This window comes from Triturus cristatus, chromosome 3_1, assembly GCF_964204655.1.
Source record: "Triturus cristatus chromosome 3_1, aTriCri1.1, whole genome shotgun sequence".
Lineage (NCBI taxonomy): Eukaryota > Metazoa > Chordata > Amphibia > Caudata > Salamandridae > Triturus > Triturus cristatus.
Genome location: NC_140583.1, coordinates 392,056,929 through 392,077,946, shown reverse-complemented (window position 1 = coordinate 392,077,946; position 21,018 = coordinate 392,056,929). Strand labels below are relative to the sequence as shown.

Here is a 21,018-nt window from a genome sequence, read left to right as displayed (position 1 = left end):
GGAGTTGTTTTTGGACCTTGCGGGTGTAGTCCGGGAATACCATAATTCTTGAATTCTCGTGGCACACTTTGCCCTGGAGTCAAACTTTCCACAGTATCATGTCCCGGTCAAGGAAGTAATAAAAAGGGATATTATGTGTCGTGGAGGAGTCCCTGGGGAAGGCTTTGCACCCAGCGCTTTGTGGGCTTGCTCTATTATAAAGCACCGTTGGGAGGAAAGCTCTCAGCCACTGATCCAGAAAGGCACCCATGCTGGTCCCCTCAACCCCTTCTGGGAAGCCCACAAAGCGAAATTAGTTTCGCAGGTTCCGGATTTTTAGCTTCTTCCAATCTCCAGACCACATCCTTAGCCAAAGCACGGATTTCTCCAATGTCTTTCTGAAGCCGATAAACTGTGTCTTCTACATCCGAGATCCTATTTTCGGCTGCTGTGACCCTCTCAGACACATTGCGTAAGTCCTGTTGCAGGAGGAAAATCTTGGACCGCACCTCTCCTATCCTCCCCTCCAGTGCCCCCCAAGAAGATTGGATCATCAGAACTATTGCTGCATTGTCCGGCATATTCAGCGCTTCTGCTTCTGAGTCCATCGGCGGGGTCACCACCTTTGTATAGTGGTCCATTTCCCCTGCCACTTTGGGTTTTGGGTTCTCTGTCTATGGTCACTACTCCTGCACCACCCCACCTGACAAATGGAGAGTCAATGCGACGGGCCCTCCTGAAAACAAGCTGCCAATCTCCTAGCCAGCCCTACCCCCCTCTGCCTCCGCAGGTCTAACTGAGTCTATTCAGGCGCAGTGCACCTGTCGCCTGTACAATGCCTCCCTGCCAGGTCGGTCTGTGAGTTTCTTCCCACCAAAAACGACCACAACCATCCGGCTGTTGTATAGTAGATGGTGGGAGGAGCAAGGGGAACCAGAAAGACCGCCTGGCTGGTTTGTCCAAGAATTGTTTCTCAAGAGGCTACCGCCCTTGCGCCGCTCAGACCTTCCGGCACTAGGATCTTTATGGTGCTGTCTGCATGTGCCCCTGGTCAGGCTCGATGTAGTGGCAGACCAGTTGGAGCCACTCCCCTTCGGTGCCCAGATGGGGAGCCCCACTCGCCTGAACAATGTAGCGGGCTGAACTGCCTCTGCAGTCTGCCTCATTTCACGGTCTTTTCGAGGGAGATTTTTAGGGGCCTGCTCCACATCTGGGCCACCCCCTGCTATTCCGAGTCAAAGGGCCTGTACACGACCCTGACCTGGGTGCTGCCCGATGGTCCCAATGTGAGCTAGGATGCCTGTCACAGTAGCTCCGCTCAAGGGCCTAGGGGAGACAGCCACCGCTGTTCCCTCTGCACACTCCAGAGGCACGCGCCGCACCCGGGGCACTCACCACTGCTCTAAGCCATGAGGAGGGGAGGCGATACCTGCTGCCGAGTGAGGCACAGCGAACTCTGTCAGCAGGAGACGTCCCCCAGGCCCAGAAGGTGCCCCGCTGTGCTACTGAGCAGCGCAGACTTGGGAGCCCCACTCTGCTCACCTTTGGAGCTTCCACAAGGTCTCTCTGGTCTACTCGCTTGTGCATCCCCTGCACCTGCCGCAGCAGCGGCTCACCCCGAGCACACAACAACAACAGGCGGGGGAAGGGACGGAAAAGGTGTGAAACGGGAGAGGAGTTGGCCTAACAGCTTGGATGGGTGAATTCAAATATGGGGATCCGGGTTCGAGTCTCGGCAAGGAGGCAGAACATCCTGTGATTCTGACGAAATCACTTAAACTCCTCGTGCCTAACAAAAATGAATGTGCCCTCATTTAATGCAACTGGTGCTCATGTAAAGCGCTCTGATACCCGATACCTTCCGGTCAAGTTTGCGCTATATAAAACTCCGTAAAAAAAAATGGGACCCGGGGCTCCCTTGTTAGCTTTGGTCTTGCCGCCTATGCTCTGCTTCAGCTGGTGGATGGCATTACCACTTAGCTGCCACCATCTTGCCTGGAACCTGAGCCACCATGCCCTCCCAGTCGTGCAGCTAGTCGCTCCCAGGATCCTGGGGAGCCAAATGCGGACCTCTACTGCACTCGGCATGCCCACATAGTGACAGAGACTAAGTTTTGCACATCAATGGAAGGTGGATGGCAGGACAAAAAAAAGGATTAGGGTTGGGTTGCTGGATCTCACAGACTGTGCTGCTAATCGGCAATCTTGTTGGTCACGCCCCCCTGATAGACTCATCTTTAAATAGAAACCAAGATTCTCTCCTACCTCAATCTACATTGAATACTGAGCATAGAAATGAGTCCTGAAAAATAAAAGCTAGGCCACCTCTTTTAGCTTCTTTTCTTTCAAAATGGAGGATAGAATACCCTGCAGGGACAGCAAAGGCAATATCCAGATAAGATACATCCTTAAGCCATGTCTCAGTGCTAAACAAAACAATCTAAATATGGTCCTACAAAAAGGTGAAAAATTTCCAATGCATGCCTAGGGAGGGAGCGTACATTCCTAAGACCCCAATAAAGAGTGTTGTTGATCCCCGCTTTGGTATCCAAAAGGCTTAGCATACTTATTTCAAAGTTAAAAGGTTGTTTACACTCAGAACAAAAAAGATCCCACCACTTTTGCAGTATATAAGTTGACTTTGCACTGAGCTGACTTATCCAGCTGCCCCAACTTGAAGGAAAAGAGAGTTGAAGGCAAAGCATTGCTTGACCTAAAACCTGCACCATGCGGACATAACACATTCTGTTTGCTGTGCTTGCGTTGCTCCCACAAATCAACTTAAGAATACCAAGTTATTCAATTTTAGTGTCCAATTTCAAACTGTTTCACATTCCTAATGTTTTAAAATGAGTTAGTTTACATTTGCCTTTTTTCAAGTGTGTATATACTTTATAAATCTTCTAATATTATTTAATTTTGTAAACAGTCGCAGACTTCCTGAGCAGGCTTCATGGATGCCCAGGAGTCAATAGACCGCAGTCTAAGAGCCACTGTTCAAAGGGGTTCACCATAGGGACCCTCTTTGGAGGGAGGTGTCCTCTCACTTGCTTAACTTTCTTAGTAGAATATAAGGTACAGGTTTACAACCCACTCATTTTAAATTCCACCACTACCACAGCTAACAAAAAACTGAAAGCAAATTAAATGCATACAGACCGGTTTTATTCGGTCCACTGTAATATTTCTTCCTCGATTTTGTGCTTATTCATAAATGTGCTCCACTTTTACGTTTTTAAATCTGAATGCTTGCATAGAGACAAGGCATAGGCCAGCAATATATCAGTTCTTATTTTATGTTACTGATGCTGCTATAACATCCTCTTACATTATCTCTTTGTCAGTCTGGAAATTGTGCTCCTTTCAACTGAGATCTTCCTGAAACAATAATTGTGGAGTTTATTTGAGGGATGCAAATAAGGGAGAAAGGTCACTGTTAGACCAATCAGCCTTAGGATGGCCTTCCCAAAACCTTTTTCCTTCATCCCTATTTTTGCAGATGAAATTTTTGCTGGCGGTAGGATCAGTGCTAAAATGCATGTGCTCACTTCTTAAAATGTGGTAATGTTGGCGTATCCCCAAATTGACATATTTAATTTACTTTTAAATCCCTAGTAAAAATGGTACTACATGTGCCCAGGTCCTGTAAATTAAATGCTACTCATGGGCCTGCAGCACTGAGTAGCCCATTAAATATGCAGCCAGTGTGTGCCATTCAGCCTATGTTTTCAGTTTTAAACTGCCATTTAGAACTTTCAATATAAACCTTTTGCCAGGCCCAAACTTTCCCTTTAAATACAGATAAGTCTACCCTAATGTGGGCCCTGAAATGGCCAAAAGGCCAGTGTGCAGTGCATTTAAAAAGTTGGACATGTACTTTTAAGTTTTACATGTCCTGATAGTGAAAAAGTCTTAAAATGGTTTTTCACTATTGCAAGGCCTACCTCTTCAATAGAATAACATTGGAGTTACCTAATAACATTAATAAGCAGTAACTTCCAAATAGCAACAGGTAACCAATTCACGTTCGGTGTTTTTGGAACTATAATCAAAAATCCTCTTTTATGGTGAAGAAAGATTTTAAATTACAATTTTGAAAATTCATTTGGTACCTGCAATCTGTCTTTGGGTCACATGACTGGGTGCAGCGGACAGCTGGGCTTTGTGTATTCCTCCTAGACAGCCACACACAATAGAAGGAGCTTATGTGTGCCTGGGTGGGCCATCACTGGCAGGATGGAAGGGCACAGCTCTACTTACACTTGAATAGGATGTGACCTGCAGCCACAAAAAAAGCTGCATAACCCTGTAGTTAGTCTAGAGCCAGGGTAGGGAAGGACTTGAAAGAGAAACGACTAGAAGCTTCTCCCACCTCAAAGGAAGGTCCAGGTATAAATATTGGACGTCAGACACCAATCCTTCAGTACACCCCTGAACCTGTGGATAGTCTGCCAGGAAGAAGAACTGCAGTGCTGTTGAAAGATCTGCCACTCTGCTGGACTTCTGCTTCGAAGGACTGCTGCCCTGCTGTCCTGACCTACTGTCTGTTGCCCTCTTGTTTGGGTGAGAAGAACGGAACCGACACATCTTAGTGACTGCACGCTGCATCCTCAACGCTGGACTTTGCATCGTAAGCCCTTGTCGACTGGAACCTCAACGATGACTCAGGACCTCGCATTGTGGTTATGCAGCTCCTCCGAACCAAAACATCGCCTCGGCTGCGCAACACAGCCTTGATGTGGAACCTTGCAGCACTCCGCAACGAGGATTTAAGGTACTCTTTTTCAGCAGGCCTAACTGGGTACCTCTATGAGACCCATACTCCATGGCAGCTGGCCTGAACTTGTGACTTTGTCCCGGTCCGGCACAACCAGATCTCCACAGTTGGCACTTTGTGCTTTTTGGTGCTATTTTCACTGGAATCCTTGACATTGCATATCTTCGGTTCTACTAATTGGATTTATGTTGTTTTGCTCTTCTTATATTTTTTAAAGAATACATCTACATCTGGTGTGGGATCCCTTTGCAGTGTGTTCTCACTGGGTTACTGCTTGAAGTGTTGCACAAATACGTTACACATTGCTTCTGAATTATGCCTGACTGCTCTGTCCAAAGCTACCGAGGGTTGAGCACAGGTTAATTTGGAGTGTGATTGTGACTTTACCCTGACAAGGATTGTGGTTTCTGCTTCAGTAGGGTTTTACCTCACTCAACAAGCAACCCAGATTTTTTACTTTCACACATCAAAGCCAATCACTATTTATGGGGATCACACACTGTTAGCTATGCCAAGCCTCAAGATATGTGTATGTGGCCTACATAGCTGTGGAGAAGTGTACAACAGACAAGTATTTCCAAGTATTTCCTCCTGTTGGACTTGGCCATTTTTGCAGGGTCAAGCTAGAACTTTTTGCCTTCCTCCTGTATTTTTTTCTGACCTGCGGTTGGTGGTTTTATGACTAGCACTGAACCTCAGTGATAAAGTGCCCAAAGTGAATGTGCTCTCTATGGTAAGTTTGGTAAGATTGGTCTACTTCTGTTTAGCATATTTAATTTACCTATTAGTCCCTTGTACAGTGGTATCTCATATACTCAGGGCAAGTAAATTAAATGCTACTGATGGGCTTGCAGTGCTCCTTGCGCCACCCACCAAAGTAGCCTTTCAAACCTGTCTCAGGCCTCTGCCACTGCAGGGCCTACGCGTGCAGTTACTGCCATTGTGACGTGGCACATAGAGTGGTTGCCTCGCCTGTGAATCCCCGTTTACTAATTATCAGTCACCCCTAAGGTATGCCCTAGCTAGCCCTATGGGCAGGGTGCAGTGTAGGTAAAAGGTAGGACATGTGCCTTAACTGTGTGGCATGTCCTGGTGGTGACAAACAGCCTATTTGGTTTCTCACTGCTGTGAGGCTGCCATCCCATAGGAATGCATTGGGGATTCCCTTAGATATGCTTCAGTGGTAATTCCTGACATGAGAGGGGTAGCGTGATCAAGTTTGGTATGTTTGGAATAGTGGTGATAAATGCTGCATATTGGTATTCACGGATTTATTACTACGATTTTAGAAATGCCACTTTTAGAAGTAGGCATTTCTGTGTGCTATGTGTCTTTGTGCCTGCCTGTTGTGTATTGACTGGCTGGCCTTGGAGTGACAGGGGCTGGGGAGGTGCAGTGGCTTCAGAGAGTCTGGATGAGTCAGAGCTAGGCTGAATAGGTCTGGTCTGCATTTTGAGTGGTGGAAGGAGTAGCACCTGCACCTAAATAGGGCTGTGCCTGCCTTCCACAATGATGGCTCAGCCCCCCTGTAGTGTGTCTGGGGCCAGGCCTTACACTTACAATGGGGATTGTTGTTAACTATAAAGATATGTTTAGTGCCCCCTAGAACTGGTTTGGACCGGGCTCAGAGCCCTCTACCAGTAGAGAACAAAGACTGTTAGTACTATAAATATTCGGGCTGAGACCCCATGTCTATGAGCTTACTGGGAAATTGTGGAACAGACGATACTGCGCTGGCAGGGAACCTCCACTGGGACTTTGCCTTGGGAGCTGCTTGCTGAAGGGACTGCCCCTATGCCCAGGGATCATGTATGCTGGCCTGCTGCCTGTGTTCTCAACTAGCGTGCCCCGTTGTCCTCAGGGGGATCAGCATGAAAAGGAGCGCTGAGGGCTGCTCCTGCAGGCTGCTCTGGGCGTAAGAAATCGTACCGCGTGTTGAGCGCTACACAGGGCCTGAGGACCGCCTTTTGCCCTGAACACAAGTTGAGGCGTTCTCGAGTTATTCTCCTGAACCCTGGGTTTGGGCTCCTACGACTGTGGTGCACTTCTTTGTTCAGCGCTCGAGAGACACGGGCAGGGGTGGAGAAATCACTGTCGGAGCCTGAGACAATGGCCCGCTCTTCAGTGTGCGGCATGAGACGCTGCATCAGTGTGTTACAGGAGACGCTGCACCTCTCAAACTAGGGAGCCTACCCTCCGTTTGTGGATCAAGAAGGAGGGCTACTCTGAACCCTCTATGGAGCCTCGCATACTCCAGCCGAGGGCTCAGGAGGTGCCGTCGAGTCGTGGCAGTGTAGCTGGGAAACAACTGAGATTTTGCTCTGTGATTCCTGGCATGCAGGAAGTCAGGCAGAGGATGCCTGACCGTGGGCGGGGCTCCCATGAGGAAGTGAAGAATATCTAAGAGAACAACTGCATATCGTGTATGCGGGGGACCACATGAGGTCTCCCCCCCACGGTGATATCTCGTACTTGGGGGCCCACCGTTATAGGACCATCGCATTTGTTGTTGGCAGTCACACCGCATGTCTGCAGGACTGTCAGGGGGCCATTTCTCCAGTGTAATGGGACTGAGTGAGGTCTCTCTGCCATCAGGGGCATTGTGGTATTTCAAGAGGCTTGGGTGGTCAGGATCATGCAGTAAGGTGATGTTCTGGTTCCCAATGTGTGCCCTCTGCAGTTTTGATGTTATAGTTATGCTCTGATGTGATTAGGCTTTGGGGTTACATTGCCAAGGTTTGAAACATACGCATCACTATGGTGATTTTATTGATGGGTGCACTCAGATAAGTGTTTACAATGGGGCATACTATGGGGCACTGCTAATTATGTTTTGCCTATGCTAAGTGCAATCCTGCCAGTATTTACTGGTGATGCTAAATGCTTATGACCGTGGCCCGATTGGCCACTGATTTATGGAATCCTGTGAAGTCATGACAAGTGCCAGTGGCACACTGATAGGTGTGATTGTGTTCTAATGTGTTTTTAGGAATAATACAAAGGCTATTTTTATATAACCTAGTGTGGAGTTTCTTTGGTGGTGTGCCTAGTGTGTCGATGCTGTGTGAGTGTGTTGCGCAAATGCTTTACACATTGCCTCTGGGATAAGCCTGACTGCTCTGCCAAGCTACCTATGGGGTGAGCAGGGGTTATCTTCAGAGTGTGGGCACTTAGTAAACATCCCTAATGTATTAGTCTAATTCTCCCTACTCGCCCTTTGGATTTCTATTCCTGTGCTGCCTGGTTGCTGAGCTGTGTAATACACTACCCCATAGCTGCTGCAGACCTGGTGCTCTGCAGTGTGGTGTCCCTTTGGGCAGACGGACTCCAAGCATCTCCTGCCTCTCGTACTCCTCGCTATCTAATAACAGATTATATCGGCAATACATCACACCATCCTTATGGAGATGATGGGAGTAATTTCCTTTCACAACACAGTACTGGAAATCTGGAGCGTATCGAGGGCGCATTAATTGAAAAGTTTTACTTCCAAGCCGTAGTTCATAATAAACAGCATGGAAGTAGAAAGACTGATATTTTGCACCCAAAACAGAACTGACTATTCTACACAAGCAGGGCAAACCCATGTTAAGTGAAAACACATTTTAATATATGTTAATGCCTTATGCTTAAATTAATTAATGGATATTAACATTAGAACAGAGAGTGGGTTTGGGTCGACTTAAAACCCTTCAAAAAAAGACATGCACCTGTTTCCTTGTTATGTAATATCGTTATTTGGACAGCCAAAGAGTACATCAATTTCTGGTAAATAATGCTGTATTTATGTTTATGAAGTACACAGAGCAGAATAAAAACTGGCAAACATCAGTTTGTGAAAGCAACTACTATTAACCAACATTTACACAAAATTGGTGACCCAGTTTGCTTAGCAGGATAACTACCGTTAAATGAGTTACACGATCATTGCAGGATTTTTTGTAAGATATTTTCCAGATTTTGTTGAAATAATAGAGTATGTACAGTATATGGTAAACAACAGATTTTAACTAACTTTTTTCAATAAATAATTGTCAGATAATGTTTTTCTTACATTGACAGAAGACCGATCATCTCCAACTTTTTTGATGTTAACATTGCCCAAATGCAGAATGGCAGCCAGGACTTTAAAAACATCCATTTGAAAGTCCTCATTCAGGCCTAAAAAAAATCAAACTCAACATAATTAGATAACTCTTACTTTATGCATGAAAGAGACTCTGAATACTAGTTGTAACATTAGCCTGCAGTTCACCACTTTATAAACATGTTTGTTCTTTATTTGTTCACAGTCTAAAATGAACAAGGATAAATAATGTTTGAAAGAAGCAGCAAGGCACAATTCATTTGAAAATGATGTGTGAGGTATTTTGGCAAAATCACACAGTAACCATGCACAAACTGGTAACTCTAGATTTACTGGTGGCACATTCATAGGCATGCCAAGCCCAATAGCCCATCAGGCTCCATGGGCTAGACTGAGCCTTGAGGTTCTTGCCTTCATATGCACCCTGTGGGCAGCAGATGGCTTTGCGGACACTGGGAAGGCTAATATACTATTTTAAGTCAGTACAAGAATACCTGGGAAAAAGTGCACCTTTCCTCAAAATTGTCCAGTAACCTGATTTACTATCCCAACGTCAGTCCTGGAATATTTTGGAGAACTTAAAAAAATCTCCCACATATTTTGACAAAGGGTTGAAAAGCTTTTTATGTTAGACAAGAGATGTCCTGGGGGACGGGGGCATTGTTGAAGCCAAAAACAACAAGAAATACATAAATGAGGGATGCCAAGCCCCAAAATCCCATATCTCACTCTCTAACCTCTCACTTAATGTCATTAACACCTTCTCTGATAGGCCTTCCCCCCACCCCCGCCGCTAAGTTTTTTTTTAGCTATTTGGGGTAGTATGCGCTTAGGCCCCTGTAACGTTTTGACGACATAAGGGATCCACGCCAAATTTGCGTCCTTTTCTTCCAACATCATGGGGATTCTAGAGGTACCCAGAGTTTGTGGATTCCCCAGGAGGGGACCCAGAAATTAGCCAAAATACAGCTAAACTTTTTTTGAGGGGGGCGAATGGGACAAAAAGTGCTGCAAATGAAAGCGTCTGTTTTTTCCCCTGCAAGTGGTATCAACAAAGGGTTTGTGGGGATGAAATCACCATTTTCCCTGCTTTCAGGCACTGACAGACTTTTGTCAAGAAACCAACATTTTTTACACAGTTTTGGCATTTAATGAGACATAGCCTATTTTTGCTATTTTTGTGTGCTTTCAACCTTCTTCCAGTTAATGGTAGGAATGGGTATGAAAGCAATCATGGATCCCAGAATGCTATACATTTTAGAAAAGTAGACAAGATTCTAAATTCAGCAAGGGGTCATTTGTGTAGATCCTTCAAGGTTTCTTTAGAGAAACTAACAGATGAATATAGGAAAAATTGAAAATAAGTTTAAAAAAACAGCCATTTGTGCCAACGTTTTCTCCTGTAACTTCTTCTAATTATGACAGATGTTTGAAAGCAATATACCGTTACATCCTCTGGACCTTTCTGGTTGTGGGGATATATAGGACTTGTAGGTTCACCAAGAACCCGACGAGCCCAGAGGCAACAACTGAGCAGCGTCTTGCAATGGTTTTTTATTCTGTACCGGGTATTAATAATTAATTTGGGAAAATATATACAGTGAAAAATAAGAATTAAAGACACCTATGTATTTCTAAAATTGGAACAAAATATAGAGTTTAGAAACAGTAGCTATTTGCACATTTTCAAAATTGTGAGTACCCATACTAGCATGAGAATTATAGGACATTTTCAAAGTGATTTTCTTTTTACACATTGTCTTTCATTTGGAAGGCAGAAATGCATCGAAAGTCAATAGGTAATAACAGTCGTTCTACAATTCTGTGTTACCCTAAGTCTCCCGATAAAAATGGTCCCTCACTTGTGTGGGTAGGCCTAGTGCCCGCGACCGGAAACGGCCCAAAACGCAATGTGGACACACCACATTTTCACAGTGAAAACTGGCCCATTTTTTGCAAAGAGCCTAGCTGTAGATTTTGAACCCTAGCTCTGCCAAGCACCTAGGGGAAAACTAGCAAACGTATACATTTTTGAAAACTAGACACCCAGGGGAATCCAGGATGGGGTGACCTGACTGGCTCTCACCAGGTTCTGTTACCCAGAATCCCCTGCAAACCTCAAACTTTGTAAAAACAACAAAAAAACACATTCTCCTCACATTTCTGTGGTGGAAAGTTTTGGAATCTGTGGGGATCCCCAAAATTACACCCACCCAGCATTCCCTAAAGTCTTCCAAGAAAAATGGTACCTCGCTTGTGTGGGTAGGCCTAGTGGCTGCGAAAGGAAACGGCCCAAAATGGAACGTGGACACACCACATTTTCACAGTGAAAACTGACCCTTTTTTTGCAAAGTGCCTACCTGTAGATTTTGAACCGTAGCTCTGTCGGCCCCTAGGGAAACCTAGCAAACCTATACATTTTTTGAAACTAGACACCCATGGGAATCCAGGATGGGGTGACTTTTCTGGCTCTCACCATGTTCTGTTACTCGGAATCCCTTGCAAACCTCAAACTTTGTAAAAAGAAAAACACATTTTCCTCACATTTCTGTGGTGGAAAGTTCTGGAGTCTGCGTAGATCCACAAATTTCCTACCACCCAGCGTTCTCCCAGGTCTCCCGATAAAAATGGTACCTCACTCGTGTGGGTGCACGAAGTACCCACGATAGGCAAGGGCCCAAAACGTATTGTGGAGACTTCAAAATGACCCATCACAAAACAACCTGGTTTTGCAAGGGGAGTCACCTGGGTTTTTGGCCCTGGAATAGGCGGCCAACTTGGGAAACCTACCAAACCCACACATTTCTGAAAACTAGACACGTCGGGGAGTCCAGCAATGTATGCCTTGCGTGGGTTCCCCAACGTTTTCCTACCCACAATCCCCTGTAAACCTCAAATGTAGCTGAAAAAACCCACTTTTTTCTCACATTTCTGTGTGGGAAAGTTCTGGAATCTGCATGGATCCACAAATTTCTTACCACCCAGTGTTCCCCCTCGTCTACCGATAACAATGGTACCTCACTTGTGTGGGTGAGTCAAGAACAAGGCCCAAAACTTATTGAGCGAACATCTTGGTTTTTCTAGGTGTCACCTGGGTTTTTGGCCCCGGGCTCAGCGGCCATCTAGTGAACCTACCAAACACACACATTTCTGAAAACTAGACAACTGGGGGAGTCCAGCGAGGTATGGCTTCTGTGGATCCCGTAACGTTTTCCTACCCAGAATCCCCTGTAACCTCAAATTTAGCTGAACAAAAACACATTTTCCACATATGTTTGTGTGGGGAGACAACCTTTACTACGCGGGCGTTTCACTGCGGTAGGATTACAACGTGGGCTTTACAACTCAAGTCGTTTCAACAACTTGCGCTGGAGGGCACTGTAAGCTAAGGAATAGTACGATTTACTATCCAACACCTTCCCTACTGTACGTAGACTGGTGTTGGAATAGTAAATCGTACTATCCCTAAATCCAGCGCCCTCCAGCGCAAGTCGTTGAAACGACTTGCGTTGTAGAACCCGCGTTGCAAGATACCGCGATCAACATGATCGGGTACTATCGTCACCTTTTCTGACACGACGGACTCTGAAGGGGAAAACTATGACCAAAACCAAGCTGGCAATTCAGGCCGACGGGTCGCAGGTAATAGCAGAGGTGAACGTCCCGGTTTTTTAGCCAGGCGAGGGGGACAAAGATCCAGGTGGCGGCCCAGATACCAACGACGTCAACGGGGCAACTACCAGCAAGCGTACAATTACCCGCAAGGGCAGAATGTTTACCAGGACGATCCCCAGGTCCTAGTAACGAGACATGCCCATTACTGGCGCGAGTGAACCAGATACCTATCTTTAACCTCAGCACTTACGAGATAGATCATCAGACAGAGTCTTTGTTGACGAAAGGTCTTTCCTTTGTTCCACATGCAAAAGCTAACAGATTTGAACTGTTTCAAGATCTAATTTCTTTTTTCCGGAAGATCAGATTACGTGCCTTCTTTGAGGGACGGGAACATCAAGAACCCCTTACGCCTAATAAATCAGGCTTGGCCCCCCCATCTACTTTTGTCCCGACACTAGAACAGGTAGGACCCGAGATCGCCATCTTTGAGCACGTGGTGTTCAACAAAATGATGGCAGCTACTAAATTCATCCCGGTGCCTAAATACAATCTCTCCCGGGAGGAATATCAAGCCTTGTCCACCCTTAAGAATAATAAGGATGTAACTATTAAGGGTTGTGACAAGGGTGGAGGCATAGTGTTAATGAATACTGACCAATATGTAGCAAACATGACTACTATGCTATCCAATAAAGATCATTATATACCTGTACGGACGGATCCCACTAAAAGGGTTTCCAAAATGATCAAAGATCTAACAAATCATGCTTTGGAAGATGGGGTCATTTGCGAAAAAGAGTTTACATTTTTGAATGTGGCAAAACCCAAGATGGCCTCAATATATGGAATCCCTAAAATACATAAAAGCACCACGGACCCCCCCTATAGGCCTATCGTGACCACCATTGGATCAACAACAGAAACATTATCTAAATATGTTGATGCTCTGTTGCGCCCACATGTCCCTAAAATAAGATCTTATATAAGGGACACAACGGATATTATTAATAAGGTTGAACAAATCCACTTTGACCAGGACACCCAACTTCTGGTCACGATGGATATTGAGGCCCTTTATAGTAATATCCCTCAGGCGGAGGCATTGGAAGCCGTGAGGTGGTTCATTGAGACCTACGATATAGAGTGCCCGGCCCAATTCATACTGGAATGTCTGGGTATTGTGCTCCGAGAAAACACTTTTGAGTTCAATGGGTCGTTATTCCAGCAGACCCAAGGAGTAAGTATGGGGGCTTCATGTGCGCCAACGGTAGCTAACATCTTTATGGCGCACTATGAACACAGGTACGTCTATAATGAAGTGGCCCCATTCAGTGAATCAACCACTAGTTGGTCTAGATTCATTGATGATGTCTTTTACATCTGGAACGGCACCGAGGAAGATCTAGCGCAATTTGTATCATGGCTGAATCTTTGTGATACGAACATTCGGTTTGTAGCTAAGAGTGACAAACATAATATTGAATTTTTGGATGTCACCATCAAGTCTGAAGGACGTATGCTATCTGTGGATTTATTTACGAAACCCACAGCTCGTAACACATTGTTACACTTTTCTAGTTACCATCCAAGAATGCAGAAAACAACTATTCCGTTTGGACAGTTCCTCCGCCTTCGGAGGAACTGCACCAATATTTTGGATTATGATCAACAGTCAGAAGTAATGAGAGCGAAATTCGTAGCCAGATGATACCCTAAAAGATTGGTACGAGACTCTTATAAGAGAGCTCGATACTACGATCGCCAAAGCTTACTGGGCAAAAAAACACCCAAACAACATGACCGGCTTGTGATGGTAACACGGCATAGTACAATGAATGGTACCATTTGCCAGATTATCAATGCTAACTGGCATATTTTGAATGCAACAAGAGCAGAACCAGACTATCTACCTAAGCCCATGTTTGCGTATCGCAAGAATAAGAACCTCAAAGATCTAGTGACAAGATCACGGATGCCAAAGAATACACCCACATTCATTCAGACCACGATTGGAGGCCTACCTGCTTTGAAAGGCAATTACAAGTGTATGTCATGTCTGGCTTGTGATTCTGCACTAGAAGTAAGACAATACTCCATAAATGGAGTCAAAATAGACCTACAATGCCTGACCAATTGTAAATCTACTAACATCATATATGCCATTTTATGTCCCTACAATAGAACCTATGTAGGGGAGACATCAAGGTCAATGGCAACCCGTTTAACGGAGCATAGGTCAGCGATCAGAACCAAGAAGGTACAAGCGCCGTTAGTCCAACATTTCATTGAGCACAGTCACACCATTAAAGATATGCGATGGCTGATCCTCGAGAAAATCAATATTAGTGGGACACAAGGAACTGAAATCCGAAAAAGGAGAGAAGTTTTTTGGATATTCTCTCTGGACACCTACAGGAAGGGATTGAACAGTGAGATACCATGGAGTCAAGCCATCCGATATAACAATTAACCGCACACTTGATAGCGAATAATTCTCCGGTATAAGAGAAAATAATTGGCTGGATGAACAATTAGGAACTATCTATTTTTACATCTATAGGGTTGGAGTTTTTATAATTAATATTCCATTAATATAGTGATTGCATGGGTGTATCAAAAGCTGGCTGTTTACCCTCACGATCAGAAATACCGCCATTATTGCCAGGAATTCCTTTGATACATCCATCATCTCCTCAGTGGAAGATCTAGTGCCGCTTTAAGCGGAAGAGTAATGCTCTCGGGAATTGACCAATGACCGAGGAGTTCCGAGTATAAGTAGAGTGTTTTCACGCCTAGTCCCCTTTCTACTTTGGTGATCTGCTGGTAAAGGGAAAGAGGACTTACACTGCGAGGTGAGTGCTGTAAGATCACACCGGCGAATTAGCTCCGCGGTTTTTTAACGAACCGGCATGCTGAGTATGCTTTGGCACATTCGGTAACCGAGCAGATTTATCTAATTAACTATATGCTCCTAGGTTCGGACGATCCGGATATATATTTCAAAAAATCTCAAATCACGCCGATGCACCGTTTGAAACAAGTCGAGATAACGGGCCTCAGTAACAGACTAATGTGACCGGGTAAGTTGTGATAGATTCCTAACGAATTGTATTATACGAACACCATGCCTAAGCGTGCTGCATTAGAACCAACCGCTTTATGTGTTCTTATTTAGAGCTCGTGATAATACGCTGAAGGAACGTACGTGATCTCCTCAAAACACGTTCCTCCCCAGGTATCAGAGAAGCTCGTTAGGACGAATACGGAACTTCCGCTGCCCTAGTAAGTGCTTTCTGGCGCTTTAATAGTTAGAAATAGCTATAAAAGTTAGTATAATGACTAAAAGTATAATACGCTATTCTGCTCTATCTGGTGCTATTTTAGTACATCTATGGTCGGTGACCCGGTGACTGCTTGAGTGATTATTTGATACATATCCCGCCGACAAACAACACCGCCATCAGAAAAGATAGAACTGGATACAATATCCATTTAACAGAGGGAACCTTGGATGCAGACATTCTTTGAATAGACAAGGTAACAATAGCAGCTTAAAACGATAACTGCGAATGTAGCAAGTGATTGACAAACCCGCTAGCGAACACAAGAAGTCAGTTTTATTTTGTTCATACCAATGAAGTCTCTTAGTTCCCAAAATTACGGTGGGGTGGTCATGTGATCATAGAAAGGCACTGGAAGACTTCTTAAACCTGAAACTAAATATAGGAGATGGATATTCACATAAAGGGGGAATAAGGCATAACAGGTGCAATAACGATGTGAAGTATCAAATGTATAAGTCATTATAATGGATAAAAATCGTATCTTTGTCTCTGAAGCCCATTGATTCTAATTAGAGATGGTTACTGTTTAATATTCAACTTACGGTTTGTGCTATATAAATAAAGTGTATATAGATGTATATATGTATATATGTATAGGGTCAATGTAGGGCCTTTTTAATGTAATGTGCACTTGATTCAGTTGGTATGTACAAATTGTCATAGACTATCCTTTTTCTTTATTATGTCTTAGGATTTTTGAATACCATGGCCGCCTGAGGAAGGCTGAACGCCGAAACGCGCGTAGACTGAAATAAGCCATGTTCATTATTCATTATTTTTGTTTGACAAAATTTGTATTATGATTGAATACGTAACTGTATAGTGTCTGACAAACCATATATTGATAAAGGAAGGTTTAGATAAACTTTGTTAGGACGCTATAATAATTTGCTTGTATAAGTATTGCTTTGAATGAATAAGGGAAAAGGAAAGCAAAGGAAAAATAAGGGGGAAAAAAAGTTTGGAAAAAAACGATATAATTTTACAAATATCACTACAAAAAACATTAAAGAATGAATTTTCAATCAATTCCCTTTTCTTGATAGTCATGTTTAACCTTGAATATTGAACAATTTGTACATTACCATACCTTTTTAATTATTGTTTCCTATATATTTTTCATAAAAACGGGTACTATCGTCATACATTCTTTTGTGTGGAATCACCGTGCCGGCACAAATGTCCTACCCCACAGCATTCTCCTTAGTCTCCCAGGTAAAATTTTGCCAAACAGCCTTTCTGCCTCAGATGGGGCAGAAAGGCTGCCTGGCAAAATTAAATCGGGGGGAGCAAAGGCCCTTGCCCGAGTGGCTAGTGTGTTGATCCCTGCGTGGGGATTGCCCTCCTGGGGCGATCCCCAAGCAGGGATCCACTAGGGAAGGGTACCACTGGAAAGGGGAGATTCTCCCCTTTCCAACGATACCTCTCTCAAGTGTTTCGGTGCTCGGGGCTGAGATAGCCCCACGAGCACCGAAATATTGAAAATGAAACTACGTTTCAGTTTCATTTTCAATGTAATGACGACAGCGCGTAATGCGTGCGATCGTCATTAGACTGAAAATGAGCAAAGGACCTCGTTAGGTTGGAGAAGCCCTTCCCCACCTCCAGAGGCCCCCAAAAAAATGAAAATCCCTCTGCTGTTTGCAGCAGAGGGATTTCGTGCCGCTGTCCTCATGACGGAATGGTTCCGTCATGAGCACAGGAGCACTGTTGCTCATGAAGCAACCATTCCGTCATGAGCACCAAATGGGTTAACAGTTTGTTGAACCTTCATTGCTTCTTTGCATATCTCCCTCATCCACGTGCAACCAGTGAATATCTCTGCATGATAAAACAAATAATGGCAATGCCAATAGGTCTGGCTTATGAATAAAAGTACATTTTGTGTCATTGAAGGGTCTAGGCACTCAATAAGTCATCATTCATGCATTCTGTCAATCATATTTGCATTCATGCATCTATTCATCAATCCACTGACACAATCAAGCATTCGTCCTCTGGAATAACCACAATAAAACACATAAAAACTTAACAACATATGCAAGATAAATTAAAAGAATACAAGTTGAAAACAGAAAACAAGATGCCTTTTAAACACGACGAGCATATGTTTGCAATAACAGAACTAAACATAGCAACGGGTGTCCGCCTCGCAAAGATATTGTAAATGGCCTAACATTAGTTTGAAGTTCCAGCATGGCCACCACATTGAGAAAGAACATTTTGGACATTCTGGAATGGTAAAAGAATGATACACTATGGAATACCGCTTTCCGTAATATTCTCATGGTTTAGAGGAGGTGGTCACATGGGATGCGGTGCACTGTAATGAAATGAGCGGCAAGCAAGCCACACTTTAGTGCTGCTGGGAGAGCTTTATTATCCTTTCAAGAAACATTAAAATAAAAAGAGGGGAATCAAAGAAATGAAAAGGGAGCTAAAAAAGAAGAGAATAAAAGGACTGGCCATCCCACCCTGACACTGAAGCACACTAATTTTCAAGTGGATGTACACAAGCAATCATAAACCTTCCCAAAAGGCAGCCATCAGGTGTAATGTAATAAAATAACAAACATGTACAAGAAATACGGTTATTAAAACAATAAAAAACATCCTACTAATATAGGTTAATAAGGATTACCATAGTGCAAATCGTCTATTACCACAGTTTCTTTAGATGGGTCACTAACACTAAAACCCTTTGCTCCTACAGTAATCTGTGAGTTTTTATGTAACAAAATATCTATCCACAGGCTTCAGGACAGTGTAATAAAAAACACTCTTAAAAAAACCTATGTCCTTTAAAGCATGCTTTAAAAAAAAAAGTAAGACCGACCTTCTTGCTTTGTCATAAAAGTATATTTTAAACAGATCACATCTATGGAATCTGACATAACTTTTCCCAGTGAACTGAAAAAGCCTCTAGCCTTTACCAATAGCTTGACATTTTGTACAATACAGTCCTCCTGAAGTGCTCATAACTAGCAACCATCAGACATACATTTATAAAATTCGAAATATATCATAAAATTCAATTTGTCAAAACAATACACATTTCCATTTAACAGGACCTAAAAAAAATCATCACATTGAAATTCTACTCTCAAGGTTGGCCAGAGAGGGTGACCAAACATTTGCCCACCATGGCAATCTGTGAGACTGCATGTAATCTAATACCTTTCTATGGCCTGTAACATAATGTGATAACAATCCATTGTTAGAGAGCTATTGGATTTACCATATGCTTTTCACAATATGTAAGGCCTACTACCTTTGTCATAACTTTTCCTATTGAACAGGCCAGATTTTACATACTATTTTCCTATAAGGCAATCAAGCCTTTGGCTGTTATCATTGGCTTGTCACCATAACCAACTCAGGGCTACGGCACGGGTCATAAGCTTTTCTACAAGACAAATAAAAAACAGACAGGCAAAAAATTGCAAATGTAAACAAAATTACAGTTGGCAAAGCAAAATACTATCTCTCCTAAAAGGTATTAACAATGTACTGCAAATCTTCAATACTCATGATTTGTCCGAGGGGACAACGAACACTAAAACCCTTGCCTACTAAGAACATCTATCAGATTCCATGTTACAAAATACCTATCTGTAGGCTTTAAATCATCAAAGTAATAACAACCCACCCACAAAATGCCAATTGACATACAGCAATCAGGTCTATAGCCTTTATCATTGGCTTTTCACCATAACCAACTCAAGCCCTTTGTACTGAGAGCAAGCTTGCCACAACCATCTGGCATACAGTCATAAAAGTACAAATGTATGCAAATGTACAGTTGGGAAAGCAAAATACTATCTCTCCTAAGAGATCTTAACAAGGACTACTGTAGTGTATATCTTTCAACCCCACAGTTTGTTCAGGTGGATCACCGACACCAAACCCTTACCTATTAAGGTAATCTGTGAGATTCCATGGAACAAAATACCTGCCTACAGGCTTTAGCACAGTGTAAAAACAATGCATCCTTAAAGGCCTATTGTCTTCAGCACATGCTTTTCCAGGTAAGCAATTCACACCTACTGGCTTTGTCATGACATTTCATAATAAACAGGTCAAAACTATGAAATGTGGCCTGACTTTTCCCAATGAACTCTTTACCCTTTAACATTGGCTTTACAGCAACCTATTAAACTGCACATAAACTGGCAACCATCATGCATACTGTTGTAAATTTGAAAATATGTAGAAAAATACAGCTTGCAAAACAATATACAATCCCTCTCAACAAGGCCTAACAAGAATGATCACAGTGAAAACCACCAGGTTTTGTAGAGTGGATGGCTAACGCCCAAACCATTGCCTACTACAGAACTCTGTGGAATTACATGTAACAAAAAACATTCTATGGCCTGTAACACAATGTGATAACAAACAACTGTAAAAGAATTTCTGGCTTTTACATATGCTTTACCCAACTAGCCTAGATCAACTGCCTTTCGTCATAATGTTTCACAATAAGCAGACCAGACCTACTGCATTAGACATAATATTTGCACTGTATCAAGCAGGCATATAGCTTTTCACCATAACCAACGCACGCCTACAGTTTGAGTGTAAGCTTTTCCACAAGGGAACCATCAAAAACATATTCATAAAATTGGAAAGGTACACAAAATTACAGTTTGCAAAATAGTCTAACAAAGATTCTCACAGAGCAAACCTATATCCATGATTTGTCACACTGGATGACCGACACCAAACAAATATCTCTTACAGTAACCTGTGGGATTCTATGTAACAAAATACAAATCTGTTAGCTTTAATATATAGTAATAACAAAACAACCTTAAATGCCTATCCACTTTAACATAAGCTTTTCGCTGTCTATTCGTTAGGCCATATGCCTTTATCATGGCATTTCACAATAAACAGATCAGGCGTATAGTGATGATTGTTTGCTTGCCACCATATCCACCTCAGTCCTGCTGTATTGAGTATAAACTTTGTCACAAGCCAAAAAGTGCAATACTTGCAGTCCTTTTAGCATAAGCACCCAAATTATGTACTTTGGGAATCAACATGTGGGTGGAGTCTAAGCCCCTCTCAGTAGGATTTCGAAAGCTCTTTTTTTGAGGCTCACATAATGTCAGGCAACAGTTGACCTGTCCAGCCAGTTCAGAAATTCCACTTATATTAGACATGGGCTCTAAAACGCAAAACTGCACTCTGAATTCTAAACTTAATGA

The 21,018-nt window shown here is 43.3% G+C and overlaps 1 protein-coding gene across 2 annotated transcripts in view; it reads right to left on the bottom strand.

The window, feature by feature from the left end:
* MYO5C (myosin VC) overlaps positions 1–21,018 on the bottom strand; it is a 1,024,918-nt gene that overhangs the window by 752,520 nt on the left and 251,380 nt on the right. For both annotated transcript variants that reach the window (XM_085644174.1, XM_085644175.1), the window contains exon 9: positions 8,811–8,917. In XM_085644174.1, coding sequence (XP_085500300.1) covers positions 8,811–8,917 — 107 coding nt within the window. The remainder of the gene's footprint in view (positions 1–8,810; positions 8,918–21,018) is intronic.